The sequence below is a fragment of the Tachysurus fulvidraco genome, chromosome 12 (genome assembly GCF_022655615.1).
Source record: "Tachysurus fulvidraco isolate hzauxx_2018 chromosome 12, HZAU_PFXX_2.0, whole genome shotgun sequence".
Classification (NCBI taxonomy): domain Eukaryota; kingdom Metazoa; phylum Chordata; class Actinopteri; order Siluriformes; family Bagridae; genus Tachysurus; species Tachysurus fulvidraco.
In genome coordinates, this window is record NC_062529.1 from 1,049,285 (window position 1) to 1,063,372 (window position 14,088).

At 43.1% G+C, this 14,088-nt stretch overlaps 1 protein-coding gene across 3 annotated transcripts in view; it reads left to right on the top strand.

Moving 5' to 3' along the window:
* Nucleotides 1-14,088, top strand: part of kif13ba (kinesin family member 13Ba) — a 30,807-nt gene that overhangs the window by 14,613 nt on the left and 2,106 nt on the right. For 2 of the 3 annotated variants that reach the window (XM_027157043.2, XM_027157042.2), the window contains exons 9-39: nucleotides 347-459; nucleotides 1,247-1,358; nucleotides 1,680-1,892; nucleotides 2,038-2,148; nucleotides 2,259-2,393; nucleotides 3,170-3,300; nucleotides 3,405-3,491; nucleotides 3,578-3,765; nucleotides 4,114-4,339; nucleotides 4,621-4,783; nucleotides 4,965-5,111; nucleotides 5,191-5,340; nucleotides 5,478-5,603; nucleotides 5,990-6,163; nucleotides 7,626-7,783; nucleotides 8,041-8,173; nucleotides 8,661-8,807; nucleotides 8,941-8,970; nucleotides 9,065-9,164; nucleotides 9,801-9,927; nucleotides 10,136-10,191; nucleotides 10,312-10,436; nucleotides 10,624-10,800; nucleotides 11,081-11,173; nucleotides 11,286-11,438; nucleotides 11,532-11,609; nucleotides 11,786-11,839; nucleotides 11,935-12,067; nucleotides 12,880-13,007; nucleotides 13,119-13,184; nucleotides 13,268-13,934. In XM_027157043.2, the coding sequence (XP_027012844.2) occupies nucleotides 347-459; nucleotides 1,247-1,358; nucleotides 1,680-1,892; nucleotides 2,038-2,148; nucleotides 2,259-2,393; nucleotides 3,170-3,300; nucleotides 3,405-3,491; nucleotides 3,578-3,765; nucleotides 4,114-4,339; nucleotides 4,621-4,783; nucleotides 4,965-5,111; nucleotides 5,191-5,340; nucleotides 5,478-5,603; nucleotides 5,990-6,163; nucleotides 7,626-7,783; nucleotides 8,041-8,173; nucleotides 8,661-8,807; nucleotides 8,941-8,970; nucleotides 9,065-9,164; nucleotides 9,801-9,927; nucleotides 10,136-10,191; nucleotides 10,312-10,436; nucleotides 10,624-10,800; nucleotides 11,081-11,173; nucleotides 11,286-11,438; nucleotides 11,532-11,609; nucleotides 11,786-11,839; nucleotides 11,935-12,067; nucleotides 12,880-13,007; nucleotides 13,119-13,184; nucleotides 13,268-13,934 (4,501 nt within the window). The remainder of the gene's footprint in view (nucleotides 1-346; nucleotides 460-1,246; nucleotides 1,359-1,679; nucleotides 1,893-2,037; nucleotides 2,149-2,258; nucleotides 2,394-3,169; nucleotides 3,301-3,404; nucleotides 3,492-3,577; nucleotides 3,766-4,113; nucleotides 4,340-4,620; nucleotides 4,784-4,964; nucleotides 5,112-5,190; nucleotides 5,341-5,477; nucleotides 5,604-5,989; nucleotides 6,164-7,625; nucleotides 7,784-8,040; nucleotides 8,174-8,660; nucleotides 8,808-8,940; nucleotides 8,971-9,064; nucleotides 9,165-9,800; nucleotides 9,928-10,135; nucleotides 10,192-10,311; nucleotides 10,437-10,623; nucleotides 10,801-11,080; nucleotides 11,174-11,285; nucleotides 11,439-11,531; nucleotides 11,610-11,785; nucleotides 11,840-11,934; nucleotides 12,068-12,879; nucleotides 13,008-13,118; nucleotides 13,185-13,267; nucleotides 13,935-14,088) is intronic. The other variant, XM_027157044.2, reaches the window with a different exon arrangement.

The window sequence follows — 14,088 nt, forward strand, 5'->3', positions numbered from 1 at the left end:
CTCTCTCTCTCTCTCTCTCTCTCTCTCTCTCTCATTGTCTGTCTCTTTCTGTCTCTGTCTGTTTGTCTCTCTTTCCCTCTCGCTGTCTGTTTGTTTGTCTCTCTCTCACTCTCTTTGTCTGTCTCTCTCTCTCACTCTCTCTCTCTTTGTCTGTCTGTCTCTGTCTCTGTCTGTTTGTCTCTCTCTCTCTTTGTCTGTCTCTTTCTGTCTGTCTCTCTGTCTGTCTGTTTGTCTGCCTCTCTCTCTGGCTCTCTCTCTTTCTCACTCTCTCTCTGTCTGTTTGTCTGCCTCTCTCTCTGTCTCTTTCTCTCTCTCTCTCTCTCTCTCTCTCTCTCTCGTCTTCCAGACCAGTGGGGAGAAAGTGAGTAAGCTGAGTTTGGTGGATTTGGCTGGAAGTGAGAGAGCAGCTAAGACCGGTGCGGCTGGTGAGAGGCTGAAGGAAGGCAGCAACATTAATAAGTACATGCACTCTACTTCTTTCCATAACTCTCTTCCTTCCTTTTATGGCTACATTCACATTACGGTATTCAAAATAGCACAAATCTGTTTTTTTTCCCCGAAATGTCAAACAAATCTCATTTTTTCCAAAGACCGTTAAAGAAAAAAATAAACTTCATTTTATTGCAATATTTTCCTGGGATCGAGACTTGGGTATGATCTGGATCTTTAGAGTATCATCGTGCTACTGTAAACACTTATTTATTAAAAACCCCTCCGTGTCACCAAGCTGTTGTTGCTAATCTATTTCTGAATTCCTTACATTCGTTCGGATGCTAATTAGAGCACTTTAGAGTGGATGAGCTTTTAGGTGAAAGCTCGTGCTGCTCGATTGCTAATGCAGTGATGGATTCTGGTGCTGATGTGACATTTCTGAACCATTTAAGTAAATGTAAATGCCAGAGACACTTTCTGCTATTTCAGCATTATTTATTCGTTCTATTTTTTCCCTCTTATTTTGTTAAATGATTTATAGTTCTGATTATGGCCAGAGTTTCAACGTAATTGTGTTATTGTGAATTCGTAAGTGTTATTGGATTTATTTGTAGTGGTGACGTGACTGTTGTCTCTGGCTACACATGAGAAAAGGGCCAGCTTATAAGATGTTGACTTTTTAGGTGGTGAAAAATAGTGGCAAGCTTTGCTGTGTGTGTGTCAGGGAATGTGTGTGGGCACAGATGGATACTGTACTCTCTCTCTCTTTCTCTCTCTGTCTCTCTCATACTTACACACACTCTTTCTGGTGCAGGTCTTTAACCACACTGGGGCTGGTGATCTCGGCGCTGGCTGACCAGGGTGCAGGAAAGAACAAGACCAAGTTTGTGCCTTACAGAGACTCTGTGCTCACATGGCTGCTTAAGGTAACTGATTCATGCAGAAAAATTTCCACCAAGTTTCCAGATTTCTTTCTCTTTTTTTTATTTCCCTCAACAAACCGAAGGGATTCTGTCAAAAATTAAGAAAATGGATATAATTCCTTATTAAATATTAGTCCAGGGAAGATGTAAAGATGAGCAAATTGTAGTGTGTATGTATGTATGTATGTGCGTATTTTATTAGTAGTAAGTGCTTAAGTGCATTGCTGGCATCTTAAAGACAGGAGTTTTTTAACTTCTAAGTCTGGAAAAGTTCTTGCATATCATCGATGCTGAACTTTAATTGATACTGAACTGTAATTCCAGGACAGTTTAGGAGGAAACAGTCGGACCGCCATGGTGGCCACGGTGAGTCCGGCCGCCGATAACTACGATGAGACCCTATCCACGCTGCGCTACGCCGACCGTGCCAAAAGCATCGTCAACCACGCTGTCGTGAACGAGGATCCAAACGCCAGGATCATCCGAGAGCTGAGGGAGGAAGTGGAGAAGCTCCGGGATCAGCTCACACAAGCAGAGGTACACGATAAGCAAATGCTTGTAACTTTGTATGCCAACAGAATTGTAAGTTAAACAGCTTCATAAGGCTTTTTTTCCCCCATATATTCCCCTTTTTGGAATATTAGTTTGACCGATTTGTGATTTATTGTGTCTGTTTCCTCAGTCCATGAAGGCTCCAGAACTGAAGGAGAGGCTGGAGGAGTCGGAGAAGTTGATCCAGGAGATGACGGTCACCTGGGAGGAGAAACTAAGGATGACTGAGGAGGTTGCACAGGTAACACCCCTGATGAGGATGAGTGCAAGACACTGCTATAGTTCCTTTGTATTTTATAGACTATAAAATGGCGACTTTGGGTAAACTGAAATGACTCATTTTCTGTTCAGGAGAGGCAGAAGCAGCTGGAGAGTCTGGGCATCTCTCTGCAGTCATCAGGGATCCGTGTGGGAGATGATAAATGCTTCCTGGTCAACCTCAACGCCGACCCCGCCCTCAATGAACTGCTGGTTTATTACTTAAAGGTACACACACTTTAGGTTTGTGTGTGAAACTGACGGATGATCGATGTTTGTATATCTAACAATCTTTGTACCTGCTTTGACATGTTTTATTGCATTATAACCCTATAATGCCTAAAGGAAGATAAATGCGTTCCAGTGTGTTTACAGTTCATCTCACACCCTGCTCTGTAGTCTGCTGTGCAACATATGAACAATCGGTGACGTCAGTGTTTGTTTAGTTTACAAGGATGTCTGTTTTATTGGTTATTATAAGGTAATATATGGGGAGGATGTCTGAAGCTTGTGTAAGATTACAGCTGGAAGCAGAACTGATTCTTATGCTGTTGTGTTGTACGTGAGCGTCACTGTAGGTACAGGAAGTATAAGCAAAGTACTTAGTTGTTTACTGCTAAGTACTTTTATGTAGATTTGTGTTCGGCTCATTTACGGAACATGAGCAGCCTACGTGATGGACTAAAAATCCTCTGACGGAATTAATCCTACTGAGCCTCACATGACATTAACTAAGATTGTAGTTGGAGTTAACCTTAAACACTGAACTGAAAAAACGTGAAAACACGCACGTCCTGTTTGTGTGAAATGCATCAAGTCGATCTGATTTATAGCCTGGTGCTTGGAGTTTGGTGTTTATCAGCATTGTTTGGGTTTCTGTCATGCTCACTACTTTTCCTGAGAGTTGTTTAAGTCCCATTGAACAGTGAGTTGCTAAATAGTCAGTGTCTGTGTGTGTGTGTTTGTGGTGTCGTCAGTAGCTGATCTGGGGTTGTTATTTTCAGGAACACACGATGGTTGGTTCAGCAGACTCGCAGGACATTCAGCTATGTGGCATGGGAATCCAGGCGGAGCATTGCGTCATCAACATCACTACAGAGGGAGCGGTTTTCATCAATCCCTACAAGAATTCCCGGTATTTCAGTGTTCAGACAAAAACTCTTCTTTTACCTGCAAATGGATTTTAGACATAACTTAAAATGTTTTACAAACGTGTGATGTGCCGACGTGTTCTCATAGGACTTGTGTGAACGGCTCTCCGGTCACGAGCCAGCAGCAGCTTCACCATGGCGACCGCGTACTCTGGGGCAACAACCACTTTTTCAGGTCAGAGTCCTCACCACTACAAAGGAACCCGACTGGTCAACGTTTATTTCCTGTCTTATATAATTTCTCGGTCGTATGCCCTGCAGAATAAACCTTCCGAAGCGGCGTCCGCGTCCGGTGGCCGAGGAGGAGGAAGGAGAGGGGGATAACATGAAGAACAGCAACGAGCAGCTGGACGCAGACGGAGACACGGCCAGCGAAGTTTCCAGTGAAGTCAGCTTCAGTTACGAATTTGCACAGACTGAGGTCATGATGAAGGCACTGGGGAGCAACGGTGAGTCCCAAACGGGAAAGAATACAGTGAATCCAAACAAGAAAACGTTTAAGGTTTGAATGTTGAACTGTTGAATTTTATAGTGAACTCGTGTCCACGTATCTGTAGCCTCAGGATTCTGTTTGTAGCCGACAGGAGCAGAACTTTTACTCTTCTAGTCCACTTGTGCATTCTGAGATTCAGTGGCTGGCCTTTATTTTGAATCTCTCTCTCTCTCTCTCTCTCTGTCTCTCTCTTTGTCTGTCTCTGTCTGTCACTCTCTCAATCTCTTTCTCTTGTGTGTCTGTGTCTGTCTCTCTCTCTCTCTCTCTGTCTCTTTGTGTCTCTCTCTCTGTGTCTCTCCCTTAGACCCCATGCAGGCAGTGCTGCAGAGTCTGGAGCGACAGCATGAGGAGGAGAAGCGCACGGCCCTGGAGCGCCAGCGGATGATGTATGAGCAGGAGCTGCAGCAGCTGCGTAGGCGACTCACCCCAGAGAGGCAGAGCACACAGACCCAGCAGCACTATCGCAGCATGGAGAGACTCAGCCTGGGCGGGTCGTCGTCTTCTCGTCTACGCCAGTGGAGTGAGGAAAGGTAAAGTGTATAGCGAACATCTTGCCTTTTTTTATACTCAGTAACACATTCCAGTTAGACATTTTTTGACTATTTTTGATTTCCAATTGAGTCAATAATTATTATTCCCTTCTCGAGTGATCAAACAATGAAGCGCAAGCAGAATAGTTATAATTGAAATTGTGCATTATAACCCAGGCTTTAGGGAAATGATTTGACGTTGGGATCAGAGTTGAGACCTGACTAGGAAATGGAGAGGAAGGAATCACACTCTTTTCTCTCGATTCTGTCAATGCTGACAGGGAGGCGATGCTTACGCGGAGTTTTCGGAAACTTCGGGAACAGATAGTAAAAGCCAACCTGCTGGTGCAAGAGGCGAGCTTCATCGCTGAGGAACTGGACAAGAAAACCGAGTACAGAGTCACTCTGCAGATCCCTGCTGCTAACCTCAATGCTAACAGGAAGGTAACTTCCCCTTCAACCATGCAGAGTGCGGGACTTAACTCTACGCTCACAATAGCTAGCATCACCATGACAGATGATTTACTTCCTACGGAATGTCTTTAGGTATTTTAATGTATGTGGCAGCCTCGGCAACACACCCACTATAGCATGTTGCACCACATCTCTGTTTGTGTCCTCGTAGCGTGATGCTGTGCTGAGTGAACCTGCCATCCAGGTCAGGCGGAAAGGTAAAGGCAAGCAGATCTGGGCTTTGGAGAAGATGGAGAATAGACTGGTGGACATGAGGGAGCTCTATCAGGAGTTTAAGGAGTATGACGAAGAGAATCCTGTACGAACCTTTACAGCAGCTAGCAGAATATCTTCCGTATTTCAGGGATGTCATTTAATCAACAGTCTCTATCTCGCAGGTGATGTGTTCGTACTTTAAAAGAGCAGACCCTTTCTTCGACGAGCAAGTCAATCACAGTCTGATCGGAGTGGCAAACGTCTTCCTGTCCTGCCTGTTTTATGACGTGAAGCTGCAGTACGCTGTGCCAATCATTAACCAGAAAGGAGAGGTGCGATTCCGAGAGCACCGACACTCAACTAAATTATTTTAGTGTTGTTAGCAAAGTCGATTAATCTGTCGGCCATTTCTGTGTGTGTGTGTGTGTGTGTGTGTGTGTGTGTGTGTGTGTGTGGGGACATGGTTCAGGTGGCAGGACGGCTACACGTGGAGGTCGTGCGTGTTGCTGGAGGTGTAGAGGACAGCATGGCTGGAGGGGAAGACGGGGACAGCAGCCCTGACGGAGACTCGCTCGAGCGCAAACTCGTCTGTATGGTAGGAAGATTTTTGTGACATTCATCAGCCTCATAACTTTTATCCAAAATTAGTGTAGCAAAATTCAGACCCTGGAAATGTTTTAACTGATCAGATCATTATTTATTTATAGATGATTATTAGTCTATAGATACAGTTACACAATGGCCCCCTATAACAGGAGGATGCACAAACACAAAGGTTCTGTAAATCTGGTGGTGGTGCAATTTATTTTTGTCCAGAATACTACTTGTAGTCCTTCAAATCAAGTGTCCATGTTGAATTATTGAAGATTTTATGCCAAGTGGCTTAACTATGTGGCTTTATACTGTATATTCTCTGTGTCTGTTTATTTTTTGCTTCCCTTGATGTGAGTGCTTTTCTCTCCTTTCCTGTTTCTCTAACAGATTAAGATCCTGCAGGCTACAGGACTCCCTCAGTACCTGTCCAACTTTGTCTTCTGTCAGTACTCATTCTGGGACCAGGCTGAACCCATCATCGTGGCTCCTGAGGTCGACCCGTCCGCCTCGTCACCCAACAGCAAAGACCCACACTGCATGGTGGTGTTCGACAGCTGTAAGGTGCGAATCGGGCTCTGTGAATCAATCGGCAAATCAATCAGTGTGCTCGTTCTTATCAAAACAACATCACCAGCAGGTCTGGCTTGAAAAAGGAGATCCCTTATGTGTGTGTAGATTATAATTGGATTCGTGTTGAAACTTGCTGCTGCGTTTGTGATGCAACATGGAGAAAAAACGTTCATTCAGCAGCTTCAAAAAACACGGTGGCACGAATTAAACTACTGCTTTCTATGCTTTCTTAATTTCTGCTAGTTATGTAAATTAAAAAAGCCAGCAGAACACTTGCAGGTGACACAAGGTAGATTCCACTGAGGAACATTTTCAGGAAATTTTTGTTGTTTTTCTTCCAAATAAAGGAACTAGGCTGAGTTTAAGTTTCTAGGTCATAGTTCCTTAAACCAGCTTTAGGTACTTTCAGGCAAAAGGGAACCGTTTAGGTTTAGTTTAGTTTACATGAGTCACGTTGGTATGGTTACTTTACTGAAACATTTGATTACGTACCATTCACACACCAAAAAACTACTTATAGCTAACAGTCAATTAAAGTAAAGTGAGTTGTCTTCGGTGCTGTGAAATTCTGACTCTTAAGATAAGTTTTTCATATGTAACGAATATGGCTGTGCGATACGGCTCAAAACCATATCGCGATATCGGTGTTTCATATCGGTCGATATCGTATATAATTGTTGATCTTTTTATGACCCATTTAAAATAAGGACCAGGGGAAAAATATATTACATTTAAACATTTTTATTTTAAACTTCCTCTGATCAGAATCCCCTCAATTATTAAGACAGAAACGTCAACAACCAGGAAAACTCAAATAATTATAATGTAAACATGAGTCTAAAGTCACAATGAACACTTAACAATTATCTCTTAACATTTAAGGTGCAAAATGTTTAACAAAGTGTAATACTCGCTGCGGCTCATTTTCTGCTAATCAGTCGCCGGTAACTGAAGAGGAATCCAGCAGACCGGCATGAAACAACAATATGGTGCAACCAAACATGATACCGTTACATGATTGGCTTTTAGCGTGTCACTCCCTACGTTGCTAAGTTACCAGAGAGCGAGTGCCTTTGTTAATGCATCCAAGCTTGCTTCGCGACCTGTTTTCTTCTGACGAAGAATAAAAATATCGAACGGTTTATCGAACACATTTTTTTATTGATATCGATCACGTGTCTATCGCGATACATATAATTTTTTTACATTATCATTTTATCGCCCAGCCCTAGTAAGGAATCACAACCAGACCACAGAGGTTGTTAGTTTATGTATTTAAACTTTGGATTTGCACTGCAATATTTATCAGAGTTGCAAACTGAGACAGTTTACCACTTTCACCATTTAGTTGTGTTGCTGTACTTTTTTAACCATACCAGCTTTTTCCTGGGTAGTTCTGCAACCCTTCAAGTTATATAATGTCGCTGAAAATGCATGCGTGTGTGTGTGTTAGGAGCTGGCTGTAGCAGTAACGGAGGAATTCATCGAGTATCTAACAGAGGGAGCGCTGGCTATTGAGGTGTTTGGTCACAGACAAGCTGATCCAGGCAGGAACCTGGCCCTGTGGGACCTCAGCATTATTCAGGCCAAGACTCGCACGCTCCGTGACAGGTGAACAACAAAGAAAAACACTTCCTCTGTTATAAAACAGATGGTACACAAACCGCCCACACAGAACAGACGAGCAGTCTCGGATAAGTTTACACTTCACCGATTTCAGATCTTCTCTGGCTCTGTGCCACATTTTCTTTGTGTCCGTCATACGATACAGACGAGTACAATGCGTACAACATGCAGCGGAGTGCAGCACAATACATCTTTATTAGTCCACTCGGCTATGATGTGCCATCATTTTACCCTCTGCCCAGGTGGAGCGAAGTGACACGAAAACTGGAGCTATGGGTGCAGATCCTGGAACTGAACGAGAACGGAGAATACATACCCGTGGAAGTGGTGCCAGCTGGAGATGTTCGCACAGGGGGCATCTTTCAGCTGCGACAGGTGCCGTTAAAAGCCCCGAACATGATGCTGTTGACATTTTCATCATCTTTAAAAGTGTCCAGATTTATGAATATGCAGAATTATGCAAATACCCATTTGCCTTTTTTTTTTTTTTTTTTTTTAATAGTTGAATATTAGTAAACTGGCTATATGAGTGAGCAGCCAAACAAAACAAGCCAAAACTATATATAAAAAAAATAATAATAAATTTTATAAAATTATTTTGCCATAATAACCAGAGTTCTGGGTTTAATGATTTTTGTCTTGCGTTTAATTTTTTTAAAAATAATGATTTAATCATTTGCATATGATACAAGCTTAATGTGTGACATCAGAAGCTGAACTTGTAAATGCCGCTTTGAAAAATTTGAGGATCAGAATATTTTCCAATAATATTCTTACATGTATTTTTATGTCGAACATTTAATCATCTGTAAATCTTGATGATGTAAAAGAGTATTATATTTGTTTCTGTGTGTGTATGCAGGGTCAGTCTCGGCGGGTGCAGGTGGAGGTGCGATCGGTGCAGGACTCGGGCACTATGCCACTGATAGCGGAGATCGTTCTGGGTGTGTCCATCGGCTGTGTGGAGATCAGGCAGGCTTGTCCCGCTAGAGGAAATAACTCCGAAAAGGTTCAGTGCAAACCTTTATGTATTTTTATATAAAAAACACGTATGTATAAAAGTTCATTTTAATCATTAAGCCACTTTCAGTCAAAATGTTTTATACTATTAGTTTACGAAACGTCTTTTTCTGTTTCCGCAGCCGGAAGGGGATGAAATTGACAGCTATCAGGTATGGTGATAGGCGATGGAAAGGTGGTTTACACTAAGTAACTTTTATCGAGTGTTTCCTCTGTCGAGGTTAACAATTAACCGTTTGTTCACAGGATCGAGACCTGGAGAGGCTGAGACACCAGTGGCTGGCTGCTCTCACTAAGAGACAGCAGTACCTGGACGAGCATCTCCAGAGTCTGGTCAGCAAAACAGGTTAGTTGTCCTGCTGCACTTTGCTCCTCTGTTTCAAATCAGAGTCCAAATATTTTTATATTCCAGCTGGGAATCTGAGCTCCAGACCTTTTATTTTTTATTTTTATGGATGAGCTTTTTAAACTTGAGGCTGTTTTGCTGACAGAAATAAAATACGAATAAGAAACTAAAGACTCAGGTTTAACATTTATTTAATAAATAAATAAATAAATAAATAAATAAAGGTTGTATCCATAGCTGCGTAATTCTAAAAATATTAAGTAATAAAGGATTTCAATAAGGTTTATTTTGTATATTCTTTAGTAAATACATGTACATTTCTTTTACTCGATTTGATTTTTGGCTACTCTGTTTGTTTAATTGACAAAATAATGTAATCAACTTCATGGTCAATTTTGTGTTTGGCTGCTAAACAAAGGGAAAGTTGAATACTTAAAAAAGATCCAGAATTTTCTAATAGAGGAAAAGAGCTTCGGATGAATTCCGTGTGCAATTAATTTCTGATTACCTGAATTCTGCTGACAGAACGGCAAAATTGAGGAAAATATCGTCCAGTTCAGACCGAAGAGTCTCGGCTGATGTTAGGCTGTGTGTTGGATGTTAATGTGGTGAAACGTGATCCCTGTGTGTGATCAGATAAATCAGAGGATGATATGGAGCGTGAGGCACAGCTGCTCGAGTGCCGGCTGACTCTCACCGAGGAGAGGAATGCGGTGATGGTGCCCTCTGCTGGCAGCGGCATCCCAGGAGCTCCTGCAGAGTGGTGAGGCTTTAGTTTAGTTATGTGTCCTGTTCATTATCATCACTATATGTAATTATTATTAATAAGAATGAAAATAAATGTGTCTTAATGTTCATTTATAGATACTAAGTGTTAAGGAGTTAGGAGTTAATAAGGTTCCTACACATTAACACTTCTCTTTCGGGTTCAGAACACTGACACTGAAATGTTGATCTTTTGTCTGGTGCAGGGTCCCGGTGCCTGGGATGGAAACGCACATTCCTGTCCTCTTCCTTGACCTAAGTGGTATGTTCACTCAAACACTTATAAAAATGCCTTGAACTCCAGTTTGGGCTGATGTTTTAAAAGAAAACCTTATTTCTGCTATTTTTCTTTTTATTCTTTCACTTTTTGTCTCCACTTTAGCTGATGATTTTAGCTCCCAAGAAAACCTGGAGAGCCCAGAAGCAGGCGGCTGGGACGCTCTACTGAGCGGAGAGGACGAGGACGACTTTTTTGATCTGCAGATCGTTAAGCACTACGATGGAGAGGTGAGGGAATCACGTTTAGGGCTCTGATACGTCAAGGTGATGTTGAAGACCAGCGCTGGCTGGTGGTTACCTCTCATGTTGTCAAGCCAAGTCACTAATACAAAATTACCAACAATTCGAACATTTAGGAAACTATGAGTGATGATCTGACCAAAGCTTAATCCTACGCGGTGCTGTATTGCTGCAGGTGAAAGCAGAGGCCTCCTGGGACTCCACGGTTCATGAGTGTCCTCAGCTGAGTCGAGGCGGAGCTCCAGAACAGAGGGTCTACCTCACCATACGTGCTGTGGTGCAGCTCAGCCACCCGGCAGAGATGCAGCTCGTCCTGCGCAAACGCATCTGCGTGAATCTTGCCGGACGACAGGTCGAATCCTTCTCTTGATTTTCTCTTTTTATATTCTCCCAGTTAAGAATAATTTAACCAGGCTGTTTTTTATATCATCTTTAATGAATTTTAAAGGTAACATGACTGTTTTTTTTCTTTTTTCAACCACTGAATATATCTTAATCATAAAAGCTCTTAGTGTCACGTTACTGTACAGTGCACAAAAGTGCCTAGAGCAAAAAACCTGCACGATTCTGAATTTATACCCAGTGGAATCTTGATGTTCTTTAAGCTCAAATGTTTGTCTGCGTGTCTTCAGGGTTTTGCCCAGAACTTTCTAAAGAGAATGTCCACACGGAGCACCGTGCCTGGCTGCGGGGTGACCTTCGAGGTCGTGTCCAATATCCCAGGGGTAAGCAAATGAGCAATAATGTTGGTGGAAAAGTTCTAGCTGTAAGCTGTCGGTTATTTGCACTGTGACCTTGCACAATGTTTATGGCACGTGCGACTGTGTTAATATCCAGGATGCTCAGAGCTCCGAGGACAGGGAGATGCTCGCCCGCATAGCCGCCAACGCCGAGAACCCCAAATCATCGGACAACGAGGCGGCCATAGAGAAATACCTGCGCAGTGTCCTGGCTGTGGAAAACATCCTCACGCTGGATCGCCTGAGACAGGTCACTTAACTCTCACTTAAGATGTTTGTGATTGGGAATGTGACCTGTGATCTCAGTGTTGTTAGATGTCTGATGATGGTTGTGTGTTTTCAGGAGGTGGCTGTGAAGGAACACTTGGCTGGTAAAGGAAAGGGGAGCAGACGGAGTCTCAGCTCGCCTAGCGTGCACAGGGTAAAGACACTATAGCTTATAGTAAGAACAATCCAAGTTAAATGTGTACGTAGCTCTGAATTTGAGGTCCGTGATGCAGACCAATATATGGAAGTAAATGATGCATAGTATTTATTTTTCTATAGCGATATGATCAAAAACATTTATGCGTATGTGTCTTTTTCACATATATATAGTTATCTGGGAGCAGACAGGATTTGTCTCCAAACTCGAGCCTGGAAGACAACAAGGTGAGCAAACTGTACTTGCTGTTTTCTTTTGCACAAATGGAGCATGTACAAGTCTAAAAGTCACTGACTTTTCTTGTGTGTGTGTTTATGTAAAGAATCGATGGGAAAGTCAGCAGGACATCTTCCTGACCACTCCGCAGTTCAGCCGCACGCTTCCTCGGCCCACCAGAGAACCCACACCACCACCACAGAGCCAGAGCCCGCCTCAAACCCAGGATCCAGAACAAGGTGAACTGGCCGTGCCGTACTCCTCTGTAACCGTGTCACTTCATCTCCATCATCTCCTCTACTTTAATGCTTCTACTTTTCCTTAATCTAATATATGGCCCTGTATTAGATCGACTTTACACTCTATCTCGCATTTTCTGTTGCATGTTAACTACACGATATTTATTAGCCACGTTTCACCGTAATCTGAATTTTATAACACTTGTTTGAAATGGGCCACAATTTTTGTAAGCTGCATGCAACAGCACTTTAATCTTATGTAGGTATACGCTGAGGACAAATCGGTCCTTTGGCCCTGAAGTAAAATATATTTATTTATTTTTGTTGCATATTCATGATCTTTTTATTGATTCTATAAGCAATTAAAAAAAAAAAAAGCATAATAATGCGATTATCATCGTTATCGATCCATTGAAACAATTCACAACATTTTCATACATAGAAAATGGCTCGTTTCTTTTTTCAGCCCCATCTTTTCCCCTTTTAAGCCCAAATCACGAGGCAGACAAAGTTGCAGCTGATGCTGTTGAGTCAGATGGGAAATGTTTGTGTTTATTGCGATAATGAGATTACAAAACAACCTTTTGAATATGTGACATAAATAAACATTTTACTTTGTAGCCTTACGAACAGATTCCCATCTTTTTGTTGTCAATGTGGCCTTCAACTTCTCACACTCTTCCCCGCCTGCCTCCATCCATCATGCCCGTCCTTGTTTCCCTGTCACTGTCACCGTCTCTTCCTTCCTTTTTTTCCTCTTCTCTTCCTCCTCCTCCTCCTCTTCCTCCGTCTGTTCCCCGACCTCCCCTCAGGCCTTTCAGGGCTTGCTGCTTTTTATTTCTCCCCAGTCAAGGCTCTCGTCCCTCAGATGCCCAAGCTGCTTAAATCCCTTTTCCCAGCTCGTGAAGACAAGAAGGACCTTCGTCCCTCTCCACAACAGGTAATACAGTGATACTGTAGATCAAGTGTTAATATACTTGTAGATTCCAGGAAAACAACAAGAAAAAGCCTTTAAAGGTGTAATAAAGAAACTTTTTATCCAAACTTCCAGCACGTTCCTCGTATTATGATGCAAACTAGCAGCAGCCCAGATGAAAGCAGAGGTCGAGTAGAACCGGTAAGTTCCTCAACCCTAGATGGGAATAGCATGTGATAAGCAGCGTTAAGTTATTCTGTGGTGGTGTTCATGCCTTCCATCAGGTGCCGGTGATCGGAAGGAATCTTGTCTGTGAAAAACCCTCAGACAGCCCTGATGCATCCACCTCCTCCATGCAGGACTCTCATGAGCTGCCCTTAAGCCCCATCAGTGAAGCTTCCAGTGGCTATTTCTCTACCAGCGTCTCCATTGCAACCCTCTCTGATGTCTCTGCTGCGTCTGGGGACCTTACCCCGAGCCCCAACACCTACGATACAGCTCTCCGGCTCACAGATGAATGCGATTGTAAAGGCGTTCCTCCTGTAGAAACGGGGCAAAAATACGTCGAGGAACCTCAGCAGAAACTCAAAGACCTACAGTCTGCGGCTCGGAACGGCGTTCCCTGTTCTCATGCCGAAGCAAAACTAGTAACCGTCCCTAGTTTAGTACCGAAAGCTGCTACAGATTATGCGTTCTCCCTCCAGAGGGTCAAGACCTCAAACCTCAGGTCATTCAGCCCCATCCTGCCCGAGGACGAGAAGGAGAGAGGAGGGAGAGTCAGGGCAGAGTTCAGCTCTGACAAAACAAACAGAGAAGCCGAACTCCCTCAGTGGCTCAGAGTCGGAGAAAGCGTCATGGTTGCCAACAGTAAGTGTGGCACAGTGCGTTACGTCGGGCAAGTGGACTCCTCAGAGGGCATCTGGGTAGGAGTGGAGCTCGACACTCCAGCAGGTCAGTCATGCAAGGTGTAAAATTTAGTTCCACACTAATAACCGGATCTGCTTAACTTGAGACTTTAACTTGCTCAAAAATAAAATAAATGTATATTGGAAGTGAATCTCATAAAAGCTCTTTATCACAATGTCACTTATATTGGAATATAAGC